The 18,474-nt window shown below is 45.0% G+C and overlaps 1 protein-coding gene across 1 annotated transcript in view; it reads right to left on the bottom strand.

Moving 5' to 3' along the window:
• LOC138566774 (cytochrome P450 2A13-like) overlaps positions 1-18,231 on the bottom strand; it is a 300,408-nt gene extending 282,177 nt beyond the window's left edge. The window contains exon 1 of the mRNA XM_069644422.1: positions 17,929-18,231. Coding sequence (XP_069500523.1) covers positions 17,929-18,213 — 285 coding nt within the window. The 5' untranslated portion in view covers positions 18,214-18,231. The remainder of the gene's footprint in view (positions 1-17,928) is intronic.
• Positions 18,232-18,474: the final 243 nt, after the last annotated feature.

The raw sequence follows: 18,474 nt of genomic DNA, 5'->3' as shown, positions 1-18,474 counted from the left end.
GGCGGTTCAGTCGTGATAGGGGTCCTCTTTCGTCAACTCCTTATCGGTTCTTTCATTCAAGGTGGGACTCTGCCTTTCCAGTCCCAGAGACCTGCTTTTTATGCAGTTTCCCCCCATTCACACAGCCTGACTGTCAATCACACAGCAGGGTGGCTGTCCCGCCGGGACAGTCACCAAAGCCAATCAGTTCATAGTGCGACATGGGTCTCCAAGGAGACCCTGTGCAGGGAGTCCTAAACCCCTCCCTCACATCCTGTCCCCCCCACACATACAGGCACCTAGGGAGGACTTCTGCATAGAAACCCGCGAAACGATAGTGAACAAAGGAACCAAACCTGGTTTGGCGCGCAAAGTAAAACACGAGAAATACTTTTACAAATGAAATGGCAAATAAACCCAGCCGGAACCGTCATAAAACATATATGGTCTAGCGGGTTTAAGTTCGAGGCTACCAAGATAGCCTAAAACAATACCAAGGTTATTTATGATAAGGGCGGTAGGAAAAATAGGGTAGTTACCACTGCCACCAGCCAAGTCTTGATGAAAAGGGAGCAAAACAATGCTCCAAGAGAAACAGACAAAAAGGGGTATTAACCCTTTCCAGTACTCCATGTAATATGGTTTGTACTGGATCTGTGGTTTTACAGAGGCTAATAAAGTTAATGGCAACTTTACATGTTCTGGGAGACAGTAGTCAGTCCCAGAAAAATGGAGTCTGAGTTGGGAAGTTTAAAAGACAACCCTGTGTCACTGCACTGAAGGTGCTGTGTAACACCCAGTAAAACGATGATGCCTGTGGAGTAGGTGAGGCTCCACAGTCTATGAACAGAAAAAATGTTAAACACACACAGCAAAACACATGTAAGAGTGGGGAAAAGGGCTCACACTCTTATGTGAAAAACATAAATCCTAGAAATCCAGCAAAGCTGCTGAGGGACTCAGTAGGTAAGGGAAATTAGCCATTCTGGAGAATTCTCCCTAAAATAAAGTGAACAGGGTAGTAGAATTTTAAGAACCCACGCTGGTTGGGTGCTAAAGTGCAGTGGATGACAGTCAATGTGCACGTTGAAAAACACACCTAAAGTCAACTTTCCAACAAACAACTAGAATGCAACAGAAAGCAGAAAATGTGCAGATTTGAAACAGCAGGATTCACATTTCAAGTGGTGCAGAAACTACTGTACAGAGGCATCATGAGTCAGAGCCACTGGTCAGAACATATACAACACTTGGAAGATAAGAAAGAATGAAAAGGAGGCATAAAGAGTACACATAGGAATGGTAAATGAGAGAAAGACACCCATGTGGCAATTACTCTGAAGCAGGCCAGTGAACAACCAAGGGTGGAGGGCCCAAGGGATATAGTCCACTGGCCGCAAGACTTGTGTAGGTGTTTCCCCATGAGAAGAGCAGGGCGGTCGAAGTGCTTACCAGGGCTTGGCGGTACAGGGAAAAAACTATTTTTCATGTTCATACTATATCAGGTCCCAGCCAGTTTCGTCCTTGCAGAGCATAACCTGGACACAAGCTGATGGAATGGCAACATGGAAATGGGGCTCCCTCAAGCTCCGGACAGGGCCAAACAGAGGCCATAGGAGAGGGCCATGTTGGGGGGGGACAGCTCTCGCTTTCCGGCTACCTTGATTGGTTGTTAACAAGAATGCTGGGCCAGTCAATGCAGTGGCTGGAAGGGCAGGACAGGTAGTCCATTGCTTGTTGATGCAGCGGACATACTGGAGAAGTGAAACAGGCCCAAGATTGAATGCGGCCCAGCTGAGCTATGCAAAGAGTGCATGCAGGTGTTCTTTAAACAGAAGTGTAACACTGCCACAAGGATCACAAAGCTGATCAGCAATTTCAAATTTAGAAGAGCACACATTGCTTGGTTTTAGAAAAATGAGAGCTACGACAACATACAAAGCCCTTCTCGGATTATCTCGCTGGTGTGCTGCAAGCGCTGCTCCTGCAGTCTTGTGGGGGTAATTTCAGGCCACTGATGTGTTGCTCTGAGCTGGCTGGCTTAGGAGAGGGACTTGTTGGGAGTGGGGGGCAGCTCTCGCCTGCCGGCTGCCTTGATTGATCCTTCAGGAGAATGCTTGGCGACTCAATGCAGTGGATAGGAGGGCAGGACAGGCTCTCCATTGCCCACTGATGTGGCAGCATGCTGGGAAGTGAAACAGGCCCAAGAATGAATGAGGTCCAGGTGAGCTATGCAAAGACTGCGTGCAGGTTTTATTGAAAAACCAGTGTAAAGCTGCCACGAGGATCACAAAGCTGATCAAGCAATTTCAAATTCGCATGTCGCTCCATTTTTGAAAAATGAGCGCTACCCCAACATACAAAGCCCTTCTGGGTTTACCCCGCTGGCATGCTGCAAGTGCTGCTCCTGCAGCCTCGTGGGGGCGACTTCAGGCCACTGATGTGTTCCTCTGAGCTGGGTGGAAGAATGGAGGAAGAGTAGGGCCAGACAGGCACCTTAGGAGAAGGGCATTGTTGAGGGGGCCGGCTTTCTTTATTGGTCCTTAAGGAGAATGCTTGGCCAATCAATGCAGTGGCTGGAAGGACAGGACAGGCACTCCGTTGCCTGTTGATGCGCCGGCCATTCTGGAGAAGTGAAACAGGCCCAAGATTTAATGCGGCCCAGCTGAGCTGAGCTACCAGCACCGTTTTTCCCCGGACCGGCAAACTACGAATTCTGCGAGTGGGGCTGACCTGGCGGGCGTAACGGCACCCGCTCACAGGATTCGATGGATGCACCGGCACCATTCATGAATGGTGCCGGTGCGTCCATCCTCCCCATTCCCATTGAGTTCAATGGGACTTAAATTGGAATGGGGAGTTATTTTTTCCGGTGCATGGCAATAGGGAATTACCGGGTCCACCCGGGCTGTAATGCCCCGGAACGTCCCCATTGCAGGACGCCGAAAAGGAAATGACTCCATTGTCTCTCTTTCAACACAATTTCTGGGTCTCCTTCATTCAGACTCAGTCCCGTTCCAAACACAATTTCTGGGTCTCACTCGTTTGGGAATGGACCCCTTTCAAACACAATTTCTGTGTCTCCCTCGTTCGGACTCAGACCCCTTTCCAACACAATTTCTAGTTCACCCTCGTTCGAGCTCGGACCCCTTTCGGCGTCTTTCAAATGCACATTCTTTCATTTTCCACCAGACCGCCATGTTACTTTATTTTACAGTTCAGTTTCATGTAATTTAAAAAAAGAACTATTTCATGGGCCTTTTCATTTCCTGCTTTCTTTCTCAAATTCAATGCATAGGTTGCCGCTCCAACCACACACATGCTCACCGGGATTTCCTATTTCTTGCCATGAGACGCACCCGATTAGTGCGGCAATTGCGAGAAACGTCTCTGGAGCTCTCTGGCTCGAGGTCAGGGTCTTTCCACCTTCCTTCCAGGTACCTGAGCTTCCCTTCATATGCCCAGCGGAAACAAGTACCTCTGTGGACAGAGTCAGCAGGATAAGATCTGCCCTCTCTGGCTCTGGGAAGGCACAGTTCCTCAGCCCAGCCCTGCCTCAGCTGCCAATCAGCGTCTTGGACCTCAGCTCCCTTACAGACTCTCCAGCGTTCTTTCAACACTCTCTTCTGCTCTTCAGCTCCTCTGGCCCACACTGCATCCCCAGTTCGCTCAAGCTTTGTCTCAGTGCTCCACCTTTTATGCTGACAGGGAGTGTTTATTGGAGTCAGGTGTGGGTGGTTGAAAGGGGAGGCTGACTCTGCCTGTCCTCATTACTGGAACAAGATGGAGACTGCCCATTCGAATCCATTATGAATTGGTTCCTACAGGAAATCTTCACAACTCTGTTCCTCTTCTTCTTCATCCCAGTGGTTTTGATAGAAGGCAATGGGGAGGAAGTGTGATAGTTGTAGTTTTCCCTAATGATGGAGGGACATTTTGTAAGTGTTTGTCAGGGTGAAGGCGGCAGATGTGTAGTTGTAGGTGAATGGGTTTTAGATGATAATGGGCCTCATTACGAGCTTGCCGGTCCGGATACAACGGTAACGGTAATCTTGCCAGTACCGTTGTATCCGGACCGGCAGACTCCGAGTTGTGATTGTGGGTGCCTTTCATTCCACCAGGCCAGATCATGTGAGCACTGCTCCACATGAAGGATGTTCTCAAATGAGAGGGATTGTCAGGGAAAATGCTAAGAAATACCCCTCATCTACTGATAACGGGATTGATTTGACCAGTGCACTGAATGCCAAGTGTGGGGACACACCTATAGCAGGTTTTCCTGGTGTACAGAGGGGGCTGGACTAGGGTTAACTGAAGGACAAAGTGCAAGGACAAAGTGCCCATTTCCAGGTGTTTCATTTAAATTCAAACTCCCCTATGGTTCCCAAGGAAGATGGGTTTATTATAATCCTGCCACCTCAAGCGGCACCCCTGGTTGTGCTTTTAATACATTTTCTGAGGCAAAAGCCAAATGAGACAGAGGAAACTGCACCTGTGGGTCGACCCTCACAAAAGGTCGGGACCTACTGATGGCCAAGTGCTCATCATGGGTGGGCAGTAGAAAGAAAACCATTATAGGCGATTGTGTAACAATTACCTTCAACAACCCAAGAACGCAAAACTATTGTGGCACTGTCTGTGATTCATCTTGTTCCCCTATGGGTTTTCAACAATCCAGAGGTTTGCATCTCTGGTCTGACACACAGCACAGTTTTCCCACAATGTACACCAGAGCCTATAGTTTAACTCAAACTAGTTTTGTGACCAACCAACCATGGAACTCTGTGTCTAACAGATTTGAATGCCTAGGTGATCTGGATCTGGAATGCGTGGACTGACTGCATGATTTGGAACATGAACTTTCTCTGTGCACTGAAGGCAAGGCGGGCCCTGTATAAAAAATGGCAGGGTACTGTGTGAGGAGGATAGGACCACAGATATTTTGGAGGAAACTGACTCAAGGTTAATCAATATTCTTGCCTGGAACATTGCTGGTCTACATAATAAGTGTGTGATTAGTTTTTGTGCGATTTTATCTCTAAATATCATGTTGTTATGCTACAAGAGACCTGGTCTATTCAGACTATACATTTTTATGGAGTCTCTCTATATTATAAGCAGGCTACAAGATTTAGTAGTAGGGGCGGGGGCTGAGGGGGCGACGATCTGTAGGTTTGGCCACCTACATTGCACTCTTTTTTAATATGAACATCAAGGGAGCTAAACAATTGGGCTTTATCAATTTTTACAACATAATTGGTGTGAAGTCAACCAAAAGTTAAAACTGTGCTTTCAGTCCTACAGGGAATTAGTCAATCAGACTCTAGTGGCCATAGATTGCATCTGACTACTATAATTGGAGGGGATTGTAATTTTAGAATTGGTTCAGGTGAGGACATACTCTACAAGTGAGAGGATTAGCTCTTTTTCTCCTTTCTGAGCCCCAGCCTTCTCGGCTTAAGCTCCTCAAACATGGCCCTATTTATGTGGGATCTCATGATTGAATCAGGTTACAGAGCTGTCTGTAGGAGGTTTCAATTACTGTCTTCTAGCAATTCTACCTTTAATAATGGGCATTTTAAAAGTATTATTGATTACATACTCTTTCCAATGCCATAGCTGGAATAGTATTAAGGGTTTTTAAATCATTGACCGCTGTGACAGTGATCATTATCCAATATCTATAACCTGTCTATGGGACATGGGATATACTCTTGCCAGTTCTCCCAAGTTCCCTGTTCCACTGAAAAAAAATTCTAAGGGAGGTGCTCTACACTGGAGGCCAGTCCTAGCTACAAAGGATCTAAAGGATCTAGTACATTCCAATATGGAAAATGTGATAATCTGTTTAAGTTCCACTGCTCTGCACCTGATTTTTGGAGTATTTTCCTCATTTATTCTATCAAGCGGGAAATAATTTAGAACCAAGAATGGTAAAATATATTCTACATCCTGGCTTTCAGTAGACTGCAAAAAGAAACAGAGATACGTGTTAGGGACACCAAAGATTAATCACCCAAATCTGGCTACAATTAGTTTACGACAACTGGAATATAAACAGGAACTAGCTGCCAGGAAGCAAAAGATTGCTAGATGTCACTGGGAAGCCATGTGCAAGACTGGCAGTGACAACTATAGCAAGTGCTTTCGGGAGAACATTCAAAATAATTCAAGCACTCTTGATTTGGGCTTCCGAGAGGCTCCCAAAGTGCATATTTAGACAAAGACTGGGTGGATCACTATAGCACTTGATACAGTGCTGGCAGTAATGGTAATAATATTATGAACACTAATTCTGGTTGTTTTTTTCTTGGAATGATTCTCCAATAAGGAAGTAGAGTTAGTGATTGGCCATCAGAAAAACCTAAAGGCACCTGGGGCTGATGGAGTGCTAAATGATATCTTTCACTCTTGGGCAGTTCTGGTTTCCCTTCCTCACAAATGCTTTTAATGCGATGCTGTTTATTGGCTCCTTCCCGGAGAGCTGGAAAGTTGGATCTACAGTCCGCATTTTTAAAAACAGGACTACATCAACTGCATCTTCTTACAATCCAATTACACTCTTGGGTGGAACTTTGAAAGGATTTTTGGTTTCATTATCAGGAGATTGCAGGACTGGGCCCTTAATAACAATATTTTATCTCATACTGAGCTGGCATAATTAGTCCCTGACTGAGGACGAGTAATCAGTGTTTTAACATCTAACTGATTGTATAGAAGTATGTTACCATCTTGAGGACTCCTATCTATGCAGCCTTTATGGACAAACGCTCTGCCTTTCACCACATAGATGGGAGCCTTCTCTGGAGATCTTTGGATGAGATGGTTGTCCCTCGTCATCTGCTGTGAGTTTTAGAAGCTCTCCACGCCGACACAAGAGTAAGAATTTACTATAAAAATTATGGTGAGGTCATTGACAGTATAGCAGTGGTCAAGGTGTCCATCAAGGCCGTGTACTTGCTCCTTTGCTTTTTAATCTGTATGGGATTCCTCTTCCAACATGTTTGGAACAACTGGGTACATATGTTCCACAGTGCAAAGGGAGAAAGATGTCAGTTCTAAATTATGCAGATGATGCCGCTCTTTTAGCAAGAGCACCTAAGTCTTTGAAGATTTTAGTAGAAGGCTATGCACATTTTATGACCTGGGGAGGTCAGCTCTAGCCAATCACAGTTCAGGTTCCTAGGGGTGGGTAGCAACGGGCAAGAACCAATTGTAAGACCATCACACTGAAACATTGTTTAGAGATAGTAATTTGGGGATGGACCAGGCCAGAAACCTGACATGCCATGGCCAGTAGACTAACATATATAGGGCCTTATTACAAGTTTGGCGGTAGTCTTGCCGAATTGGCAGGCTGCTGCCAAACTTGAATTTTTTTCCGGCACCCACGAATGGACCATTACCGTATCATTACGACCCAGCCGGACCCGGTCATTGCTCATTTGCAGGCACCGGAAGGAATAACTTCCCGTTCCCGATAGGGCTCAATGGGAATGGGGAGCTCAGATGCTCCGGCACCATTGAAAATTGTGCCGGTGCATCCGACATGCTCTGCTCGCGGGTCAGGACAGATCTGGTGGCTGTAATGGCACCCGCGAGCAGATCTCGTAGTTTTCCGGTCCGGGAACTACGGTACCGGCAAGCTTACCGGTACCATAGTGCCCAGACCGGCAAACTTGTAATGACCCCCATAGTGTCCACGGTGGACTAATACTCAATAACCAATCCAATGGTGCGATAGGTTTTCTGGAGAGGGGCCCAGGTTGCGACATCACTCTGACGCAAACAGAATACAAAACTGGCCTGCGAGCCAGGAGATGTTGAGATGTCGCTGGATTTGTTCAATCCTTCTACTGATCCACTTTGGTTTTGGCTGTAATAAACCACAGTTTGAACTTGCTGTCTGGCTGGGTCTACGTTCCTATCTGGTGGAAGGTGTTGGGCCTTCCAAAAGTCTGCAAACTCCTAGCAGCCCTCAAACCTACCTGGGAGTTTGTCCCCAACATATGTTTTATATCCAAAATAAACAATTGCCCTCTCAATAAGCTTCCTTTGTTTGAATATGCAGTCCAATAGAATTCCTGAAATGGCTGAGGTTATTTTTTCTAACTTTTGGAGATGACTTGAAGTGCTGTATTTTGAACAATTGACAGTTATAAAAAAATTAACAGTCACTTAATTGCGTAATACAATGGACCAAAATCCACCAAGAGCTAACACACCAGCACGGATGATGTTGTTATGTGGTACATGTCAGACACTGAAATGTGGAGTATTATTTTTGTTAGTGGTGCATGTGGTTGGTAACAGATAGCCATAGTAGTGATGAGGAGGCCATGCAGAGTTGCTGACTTACACAGGCATGCCATTGCATATTGTGCCAGTATTGTTTTTTGTTCCCACTAACAAGTAGCACTTGTCAAGGCTTCTAAGGCTCTCCCAAAGAGTGCAGCTGCCCGAGTCTTTGGTCTCTCCCTCACAGCACTGCCACTCACTAAGGCTTCCCAGCTTACCCACAGAGCAATTTTTGGCACCACCCACAGAGTGCTGCAATCCACTATAGTTAACACGCTCTCTCACTGGGCGTAGGTCCAGCTACCCCTTAAAGTTTTCTGGCTCTCTGACAGAGTGCACCCAACACTAAAAGGGCTATACTCCATAGTTCAGCCTCCCACTAAAGTTCTCAAGCTCCCCCACAGAGCACTGCCACTCTCACATGTGGGGAGAATCCCTGTGAAGTCCATCTACTCCCATGACAGCCTCCGTCCTTCCACTTGCAATGTGACCTTTAGGAGGATGATACAACTGCATGTGCCTCTCTATGTTTCCAGCAGCTATTGAGTTTTCCAGTACCCCAGTTTACAGGTATTGAGCACTGAAAGCATTGGTCACAGGGGTTCTGCTCAAATGTGGGCACTGCCAGAGGCATGCCATTTCCATGAGTTTATTTGTATTGGGCACTGAAAACAGTGGCTTTCAACTCATAACTGTTGTTGGTTCCACTGGAAGTGAATGTGCAGGCTTGTGGGGTGCATAATTATTATGCAGTTTTGAACAGCATGTGTTAGGAAAGATTTCATAATTGTATGTAATTTTCCCTCCATGTGGCTACCCCCAAACTTTTTGCTGTTGTTTTACACCCTGATCTAGACTTTGCCAGAGAAGCGCAGCCTTCCGCCGCACTCCTCTGGGCTTTCACTCAATTCTTATGGGGAAACTGACATGCCCTTAAGACAGTCAGTACTGGGAGACATCGTTTCCCTTAGTCCTTTCCTCATGTTGCAGCTTTTGTGTAACATGAAACAAGAGTGCACTGTAACTTACTTTACCATGCTCTTGGGTCTCTAGTCATTCCAAAGGCCCTAGAAACTCTCGCTGGACTTATTATGAACTGTGCTAAAGGAGTCAAGAAACCAAAAAGAGGGAAAGCAAATATTCCTCCTAACTCGCCTACCACTGCGGTGGAGGAAGTTGGTCAATCACCCAGACCTGACAAGGAGGTGGTGATGCCTGAAGTTTTTGACCCCAATGACCATCCTGAACTAAACGATTTGTTAGTAGAAGGTGGCCCTGACAAGGAAGAATTCAGTAAAGGCCAACGTGAGTGACCATCTCTGGAAGGCCTAAGGAGACAGGCCTGCTCCCAGCTTGAGGGTGAACCTCCTGGGAAGCATCGGATTTACTGGGAAGGTGGACTCCTGTATAGTGAGCCCACAGAGTCTACAGAAGGAGACCATATGAGGTTGGTGGTTCCCCTTTCTGTAAAACCCTTCCTCCTGCAGCTGGCACATGAAGTGCCCCTTACTGGTCACCTTGGTATTAAGAGGACCAAGCAAAGGTTATCCATGCACTTCTACTGGCCCAAGATGGGGGTGCAAGTAGAAAGTCACTGCAGGAGTTGTGCCTCCTGCCAATTATCTGGTAAGAGTGGTTCAACAATCCAACCTCCATTGGTACCACTCCCAGTTGTGGGAGTACTATTCGAGAGGGTAGGGATCGACATTGTTGGTCCCCTTGGCCTCCAAACATCATCAGGCAATAGATCTATCCTGGTATTGGTTGACCATGCCACCAGATATCCTGGGGCCATCCCATTGAAGACTGTGACTGCCACGTCAGTCGCAAAAGCTTTACTCGGCATCTTTACTAGGGTTGGCTTCCCTAAAGAAGTTCTGTCTGACAAAGGCAGCAACTTTATGTCGAAGTATATGCAGGCTATGTGGAAAGAATGTGGGGTCACCTACAAGTTCTCCTCCGCATACCACCCCCAGACCAATGGTCTGGTGGAACGATTTAACAGGACCTTAAAAAGTATGATTGGGGCTCTGGAAGAACCTCAAAGAAAAAAATGTGATCTTCTTTTACCATGCTCACCGTTTGCCTATCGAGAGGTACCACAGGAGGGTGTTGGCTTCAGCCCCTTCGAACTTCTGTTTGGTCACCCTATGCGGGGACCCTTAGCCATAGTCAAGGAGGGATGGGAGATGCCCACTTTCCCTATTACTACCAACGTAGTAGACTATGTGTTAGGGCTCAGAAAAAGGATGGTACTCCTGATGGGTCTGGCTAGTGACAAGTTGAAAGCAGGACAAGCCCTGGTGAAACATTGGTATGACCAGAAAACTTCCCTCGTCAACTTCACACCTGGTCAGCAAGTCCTGATCATGAATCCCATAAGGCCTAGAGCATTACAGGATAAGTGGTCAGGCCCTTACACAGTGGTGGAGCCCCTGGGTGAGGTCAACTATTTAGTGGACCTTGGAAGGCCTGAACAGGCTCCAAAAGCATTCCACGTAAATAGGCTGAAGGCTTTCATCCCAAGAGTTGAAATCGCAGCACTGCTATTGGCTTCCGATGTTGAGGAAGAGGAGTCTGAACCTCTCCTTGACCTGTTTCAAAGCAGTCCTTCAGATAGCTCCTTTGATGGTGTCCGAGTGGCCCCTCACCTGACTTCTGATCAGCCGACTGAGGTGAAAAGTTTGCTTAGGCAATTTCCCCCCCCTGTTTTCACAGTCCCCTGGTTTGACACCTTGGTACAAACATAACATAGACACAGGAGACAGTGTACCTACCAAAAGTAGGGGATACAGGATGTCAGACAAAGTACGGTCTTACATTAAGACGGAGGTCAACAAAATGTTAGATCTTGAGGTGATTGAACCCTCTAGTAGTCCTTGGTCCAGCCCGGTGGTTTTGGTTCCAAAAGCAGGTACTTCCGAATTGAGGTTCTGTGTGGATTACAGGGCTCTGAATGCTGTCACCAAGACAGACGCCCACCCCTTGCCTAGAACACATGAGCTGGTGGATACCTTGGGTGCCTCCAAGTACCTCAGCACGTTTGACCTCACTGCAGGCTATTGGCAAATAGCCCTCGCAGAACATGCCAAGGAGAAGTCAGCATTCTCAACTCCAGAAGGTCTTTACCAGTTTAGGGTAATGCCTTTTGGATTGAAGAATGCACCTGCCACTTTCCAGAGGCTTGTGAATCATGTGTTGAATGGGTTGGATGAATTCTATCTTGCATATCTGGATGATATAGCAGTTTTCAGTGCCACCTGGGAAGACCATGTGAAAAACCTTGGGATTGTGTTACAGGCTCTTCAGAAAGCCCACTTGACCATAAAAGCCAGTAAATGCCAGATTGGACAAGGCTCAGTGGTTTACCTTGGACATGAAGTAGGTGGAGGGAGGATACAGCCTCTACCCAGTAAAGTACAAACAGTACAATACTGGCCTACCCCCACTACACATACCCAAGTGAGAGCCTTCTTAGGACTCACGGGGTATTACAGAAATTTCATGGCAGACTATGGCACCATAGCTGCCCCTCTGACTGCTCTCACCACTCCGAAGAAACCCAAGAAGGTAACTTGGACTGAAGAGTGTGAGAAGGTCTTCAATGGCTTAAAAGACTCCTTGTGCCAGGCCCCTGTCCTAAGGGCCCCTGATTATCAAAGACCTTTTATTGTGCAGACAGATGCCTCTGTCACTGGGATAGGAGCTGTACTATCACAAGCAGATGAGAAGGGTAAGGAACACCCTATTGGTTTCATTAGTCGCCAGCTTAAGGACAGAGAGCTCAGATGGTCCACAGTAGAGAAAGAATGTTTCTCTGTTGTGTGGGCCCTACAGAGGCTGAGGACCTACCTCTATGGGACCCACTTCACTGTGCAAACTGACCATAAGCCCTTAAAGTGGCTAATGAACATGAAGGGAGAGAATCCAAAGTTGCTTAGGTGGTCCATAAGTCTGCAAGGCTTTGACTTCACTATTGAGCATAGGCCAAGTGTCAAACATAGCAATGCTGATGGGTTGTCCAGAATGTTTAACCGACCTGAACAAGAAACTCATCCAGGGGTGGATTAGTTCCCCCTGTCCTTAGTCTGGGAGGGGCGAGTGTTAGGAAAGATTTCATAATTGTATGTAATTTTCCCTCCATGTGGCAACCCCCAAACTTTTTGCTGTTGATTTACACCCTGATCTAGACTTTGCCAGAGAAGCGCAGCCTTCCGCTGCACTCCTCTTGGCTTTCGCTCAATTGTTATGGGGAAATTGACATGCCCTTAAGACAGTCAGTACTGGGAGACTTTGTTTCCCTTAGTCCTTTCCTCATGTTGCAGCTTTTGTGTAACATGAAACAAGAGTGCACTGTAACTTACTTTACCGCGCTCTTGGGTCTCTGCACTTCTCTGGCAAAGTCTAGAACAGGGTGTAAAACAGCAGCAAAAAGTTTGGGGGTTGCCACATGGAGGGAAAATTACATACAATCATGAAATCATTCCTAACAGTTGCCAGTTGCAAATGGCTAAAAGAGATGTGGAAAAACTAGTTGCTAATTATGCAGGAAACACATCTACAAGAGAAGTGACAAGTCAACAAAGTGTAGTTGATTACACCCCAATTTTGGCAAGCTTTCTATTGAGAAACAAATCTGGGAAAGCAACATAAGCAAGACATCATCACAAACACTATCAGCAAGTGATTGAGAAAAGGCGTGAACAAAGGACAGCCATCAGACAAGCCAAACTCAACCCAATTCTAACCAGATAGTCTCTCATTAAGAGATTAAGAAATCAATACAAAAACTGGCTTATCTGGCACAAGCGCCTCATGATTCAGCAAGATGCAGAAAAAATGATGAAAGCTATCAGAAAAAAAGAAATCATGCGAAATTTGGGACCTCATCAAACTTACAGGAAAATGCCAAAAGCAATCACAAATAAATGGGGTACTAGAGGCAGATTGGATAAAACACTTTAGAAAGGTATATGATTAGTCAGATAAAAAAACAGAAATTAAAACATCAACTCCGTGGTTTATACCATACCATGAAGACATAGTCACTCTGATAAAGTGAGCAAGTACCTCCCATGCACCGGGACCAGACGGTATATCAAATATGGTCCCAAAAGAAAACCCGAGCAATGGGCCACTTTCATATGTCTGATACTGGATAACTTGACGAAGGCACGAAATGTTCCACCATCATGGAGGACTGCAAATGTGGTTTCAATATTCAAGAGTGGCAATAGAGAGGATCCAAACAACTACCACCCTATTGCCCTCTTGGTTGTCAAGGGCAAGATATATGCCTCGCTTCTTCTAAGGAGGCTGAATGTTTAGTCACAGGCAGAGGTCGACAGGATAGGTTCCAGAACAGATTCATGTGGGGTTTGGGGACAACCCCAACGATTTTTCTGCTATCGCTGCTGAAGGACAAAGTTCTGAGAAAAATCCACATAGCCTTTGTCGACATAGCTAAGTCTTTTGATAGTATCAATAGGGAACGACCATGGTGTAAATTGACAAACTTGGTGTGCCCTGAAGGCCTGGTCGAGGAACTGAAAGCACCCCACACAGAAACCTATCTGAGAGTACGACTGAACATTTGAGGCTATTGACTGAAGAAATACCAACAGGTCAGGGAGTAAAACATGGCTGTCCCTTACTTAGCCCTGTTTCATTTCAATCTGTTTCTCTAGGACCTAGGCTCCGTTTATGAAAAGGAAACTAGATGCTTCCCACCGGAAATTGGAGGTGCAACTTTGAGTCAATTACTATACACAGACAATCTAGTCTTGCTAGACCACACTGCAAAAGGTCTTTAAAGACAGCTGAAAAGACTCGAAGAATATGTTTCAGTGAATGATTTGCAAATTAACACAAATAAGATGAAGACCTTAACCTTGTAAAAAGGCAAAGGTAAAACAAAACAAAAATTCAAATGATGCTTAGGTACATCAACAATAGAAAGAGTAGATACTTATAACTACCTAGGCATGTGAATTAGCAAAAGCACAGTCGAAGCCCACCATTTTTCTACTCTACGATTCTGACTAATCAAGCGCAAATATTGAAAAGAAAGTTCTGCCAGTATTCAATGCTCCCACTAATAGAATTCTACAGAGTAAAGGTTATGGCTACCCTGAAATATGGCGCAGACTCACTGCTGTGGTTTCCAAACAAGTATTGGGCAAGTTTGGAGGGTGTCTTTTGGAAGAAGGTTTTGGGCCTCCCAAGATCTGTGCCGATCCAGGTCATTAGAAGAGAATGGGGGTTAACCTTACTGAAAGCAATGGCAGAGTGGAAAACCCTGACCTTCTTTGGGAAATGCAATCAAGACACCCACTCCCCAATTTTGACAATAATTAAAGAAGAGTTGGAAAATGGAACTGCCAATGCAGTGCCAAGATGGAAATCCACCTGCAGTGATGTGTTGGACCACCTTAATGTCTCAAGGACCTGCTGAGAAATCCAGAGAAAAATTTAGGAAACTGACTGGATCTGCACCTGACGCTAATGAGTATAAATTGTTCCAAAATCTCTCAAATGAAACAAGAGCTTTGGGAAACATTAAGGAATACATAAAGACATTCCCCAATCCCTTCTACAGGGCCCAGTGTATGAGGATCAGACTCAACTTGCACAAAACCAAGGAGGTGCAAGCTGTAAGAACGTTCATTGGCCCAGGGACTCTGTATGCAGATTTTGCAACAAAACAGGATCATTGGAAAACGTGCAACATGTATTCCTGTTTTGCACGGCTTTAACATTTTGTAATTGGTCATTGTAATTGGTTATTTCATTACTGAGAACAAGGCGTTTGGAGCCCTTTTTAGTAGGTGTAACAACCCCGAGAGGGGAAAATACTTTTTTTTTACTATCACAGCAGTTACATTTTTAAAAGACTAACTAGTAATGGTTGCTGCAAGGAGCAATTTTCAGACTACAATGGTGGAATGGATGGGCGATTGGATCATATTGAAATTGGTGGCAAAATGTTTTTAGAAATTATAATTGCAAAAGAGAAATGTGCAATTTGGAGTCCACTTCCTTCTCATATATGGTCCCATACAGGGCCCGACCAACCTCCTCCAGGGTGCTTGCTGTAGCCGCCCACTCCTTTCACTTGAGGGACACGCCTTTGCCCTCCCACTCCACCTCAATGTCCTCCTCTACAAGAGGCCATGCATCACATGCCCCAGTGGAAACCTCCCTGTCTCCCTTTCCTCTGTGTTTGAGGCCACCTACAAAGGTCCAAACTCCTTCCACACTCCTTTTCCTAAGCCCACCCCCAAAGCTTCATCAAACTTCACCACCAACTCAGAAGACTGCCAAAGTTATGTGGCCCATGAACCAGTGCCAGCGAGCCGCATAGAGCCCCCTTCTTGTCCATAACTGTTAATCCTCTTCTTCCAGTGAGGATAAATAAAGCTTCAACTCCTTATCTCGACTTACCTTCTTTCCCTCCCAGCTTTACATGCATTCCATCTAAACAAATTGGACTGGGAGAACCGAAATTACCCCAAGAACCCAAAACACCAAAGAAATCCCAAGAACAAGTCAACTCAGCGTTACTGCGTCACTGCACAACAGTACACTAAACTGGGACAAACCGCTGCAGCAGCATATTGGGATACTAGACGAAAGCACCAACAAACACACAGGGGGTAACTAGGAAAGGATAAACAACTTTTTTGTGGGAGTAGTTTCGAGGAAAAGGAACTTTTTAAACATTATATAAGCGGATTCAACATTTTTTATATAGATAAACTAACAGAACACAGGACAAACACTAAGACCAAAGGGGACTCAAATGGATTACAAAAATAAATAATGAGAACAACAATCTATGCAAAAACAAACAGCAAACTTCTAAAACTGCTACAACAAATGTGCTACAAATGAAATGCCTTCTTTGTCTACACCTTCTCTTGCCGCTTATCAAAACCCAAAAAGGAGTGGAAATGAACTGGATCTTTGATAGGGCCTCAAGCTTATTTTAGAAGATGGTGTGTCCCTATTGACTGAATCTCCCCGACAAATAAGCCATCAATTTGACATCCGAATGGAGCGCTTCATTGGAGCCAATGTCATGTGACAGACTTGGAAATTCGCTGCTAGTTGCAGTGATGACTTCTGTGCAACATTCTTACATAGCTGTCTCGTTTTAGGCAAAACGATCTTGCATTTCAAAAAAAGGAATATATCAGTTTCCCTAGCCTGTACTCTGCTTTATTTATCATAAACTCCGTCTAACATGCTGAAGTAAGTTTATTATTCATGCACTTTGCTAAGAAATCGTTTTTGAGCATAATTCCTTCCCTTCTAGGAACACATTTTTTTATAAAACTTCAGAAGTGTTAATTAAACTTCGACATTGGGACTGTCCCCCCACTTCGTGTTCACTGCTATTCTGCATGGAAGAATGACCTGGCAAAAAGTGACGTTTCTTTAAATGGTGAGAGAATGCACAGCCAGAAGGGTTCACTCCTTGCTTCTATTAAGCCTTGGTCCGATGCAGAGGCGTTTCTAGGGGGGAGCGGGGGCTAAGGGGACTATAGCCCTTGGTCTTTTGGTTGTAGGCCCGGATAGAATCTCAGGAGTTACAACCAAAAGACTAGCTAGCCCCCAGTCCCGACAGTTCTGACATAAGCTTAGCCCCGGATCTTTTCCAGACCTAGCAACACCCCTGGTCCGATGGATGTCTGATAAATTGGCTGTCATTCCGAGATGCAGGGGGGCAGCAGAAAAGGGCGTTCAATCGTTCACAAACTAGTGATGTTACAAATATAATGAGCATGTTGCCATTCATAAACCAACGCTATTTTAATTTATCTGTCGAACAGCATCAATAAAATATTAAAACAAAAAAGTAGCATTGTTGGTAAGTTTTCTATATAAAAAAAATGGTTGATCACAAGACACCTCAAACCTCCGTAAACGTAAACTTTTTACAAAACGAGGCAAGAGAGAATTGCATATGTACGTGCTTTCTACTTTTTTTTCTTGTAACTAAAATGTCTTGCAAAGTCCGGGCACTCCCGCTATGTGCATCTGTGATACATTAGCATCGTCCAGTTCCCCCTCTGGTTTCCAGGGAACTATATACACTAAGTCAATAAACAATGTCAGCAGAGGATCAGCCTCTTTGCGAGGCCCCGCATTCCAACGAAGGAATGCGCCACAGGACTGAATGTAAACAGAGCATATATGCAGACAGTGAGGACCACGAGCATGTACCAGAGTTTAGCACACATTTAGGAATCTGTATTATTCGTAGGCGAGCAGACAGCCCAAATCTGTCTAAATTAACACATTACACCAACGGTTTGTGATTTTAACTATTGGAGACATGAAAATAATTGTGTTGATTAAACACTGGAAACAATGGATTTACCCAAACCCACTATAAAAAGGCTTACAATATATTACAACACTGCGTAGCAATGCACATATTACAATCGCCAAATGCATTTAGAGTTGAATACATTAGGTCATCTAATTGGTTCATTCGATTTGTGCTTAATATATCAGTAGTATATTATTGTAGATGTCAGAAAAGTTTCCCTTCGGCTGGATCATTTACGCTTGAATGTTTTTTTAACATTTTTTTTTAAACTGCCCTTTATGCAAGAATCATTCAGAAACTAGATAAACACTCACCGCCAGTAAGGACTTTACCATCTCACCGCCCTTCACCTGCAGCAGGTTGCCGACCAAAGGAAGGGGGGTCGGCCCTGGGTGGAGTTTTCCCTTCTGAAAAGTCTTCCTCCATGCTTTGATAAAAAGCATGCATGAAATGAAAGCAGCCAGCACAAGAGTTGCAGCCGCTCCGAAACCCATCTTAGAAGACGGAGAAATGTTGCTGTCGAACCCTGCTAGGTCCTGATTATAGAACAAGCCCAAGACCCTGTCGAAAGAAGAACCAACATAAGGACATGCCCACATAATGGAGTTGCTGATTACAAACATGAATGAGCAGAGAAAAATAACAGGTTATTAGAATTTAAGAACATCACACGCTTCCTGCACCATTTTCTTATCATGCACTGGTCAAATCCTCAAGAGCCTAATTAAGGTCTTATCTGATTACACATGTTTGCAGAATCTTCTTTATGAATGTATGTTACGTTATATTTATTTATTCAGTGCCAAAGCCAGTGGGGATCAGGGCACTTACACAAACACTGAAAGACACAGGCAATCAAC

This window comes from Ambystoma mexicanum, chromosome 2p (assembly GCF_040938575.1).
Source record: "Ambystoma mexicanum isolate Mex_15411 chromosome 2p, UKY_AmexF1_1, whole genome shotgun sequence".
In the NCBI taxonomy this organism is placed as follows: Eukaryota; Metazoa; Chordata; class Amphibia; order Caudata; family Ambystomatidae; genus Ambystoma; species Ambystoma mexicanum.
The sequence above is the reverse complement of the archived record's forward strand: the minus strand, read 5'-3'. Positions and strand labels throughout refer to the sequence as shown.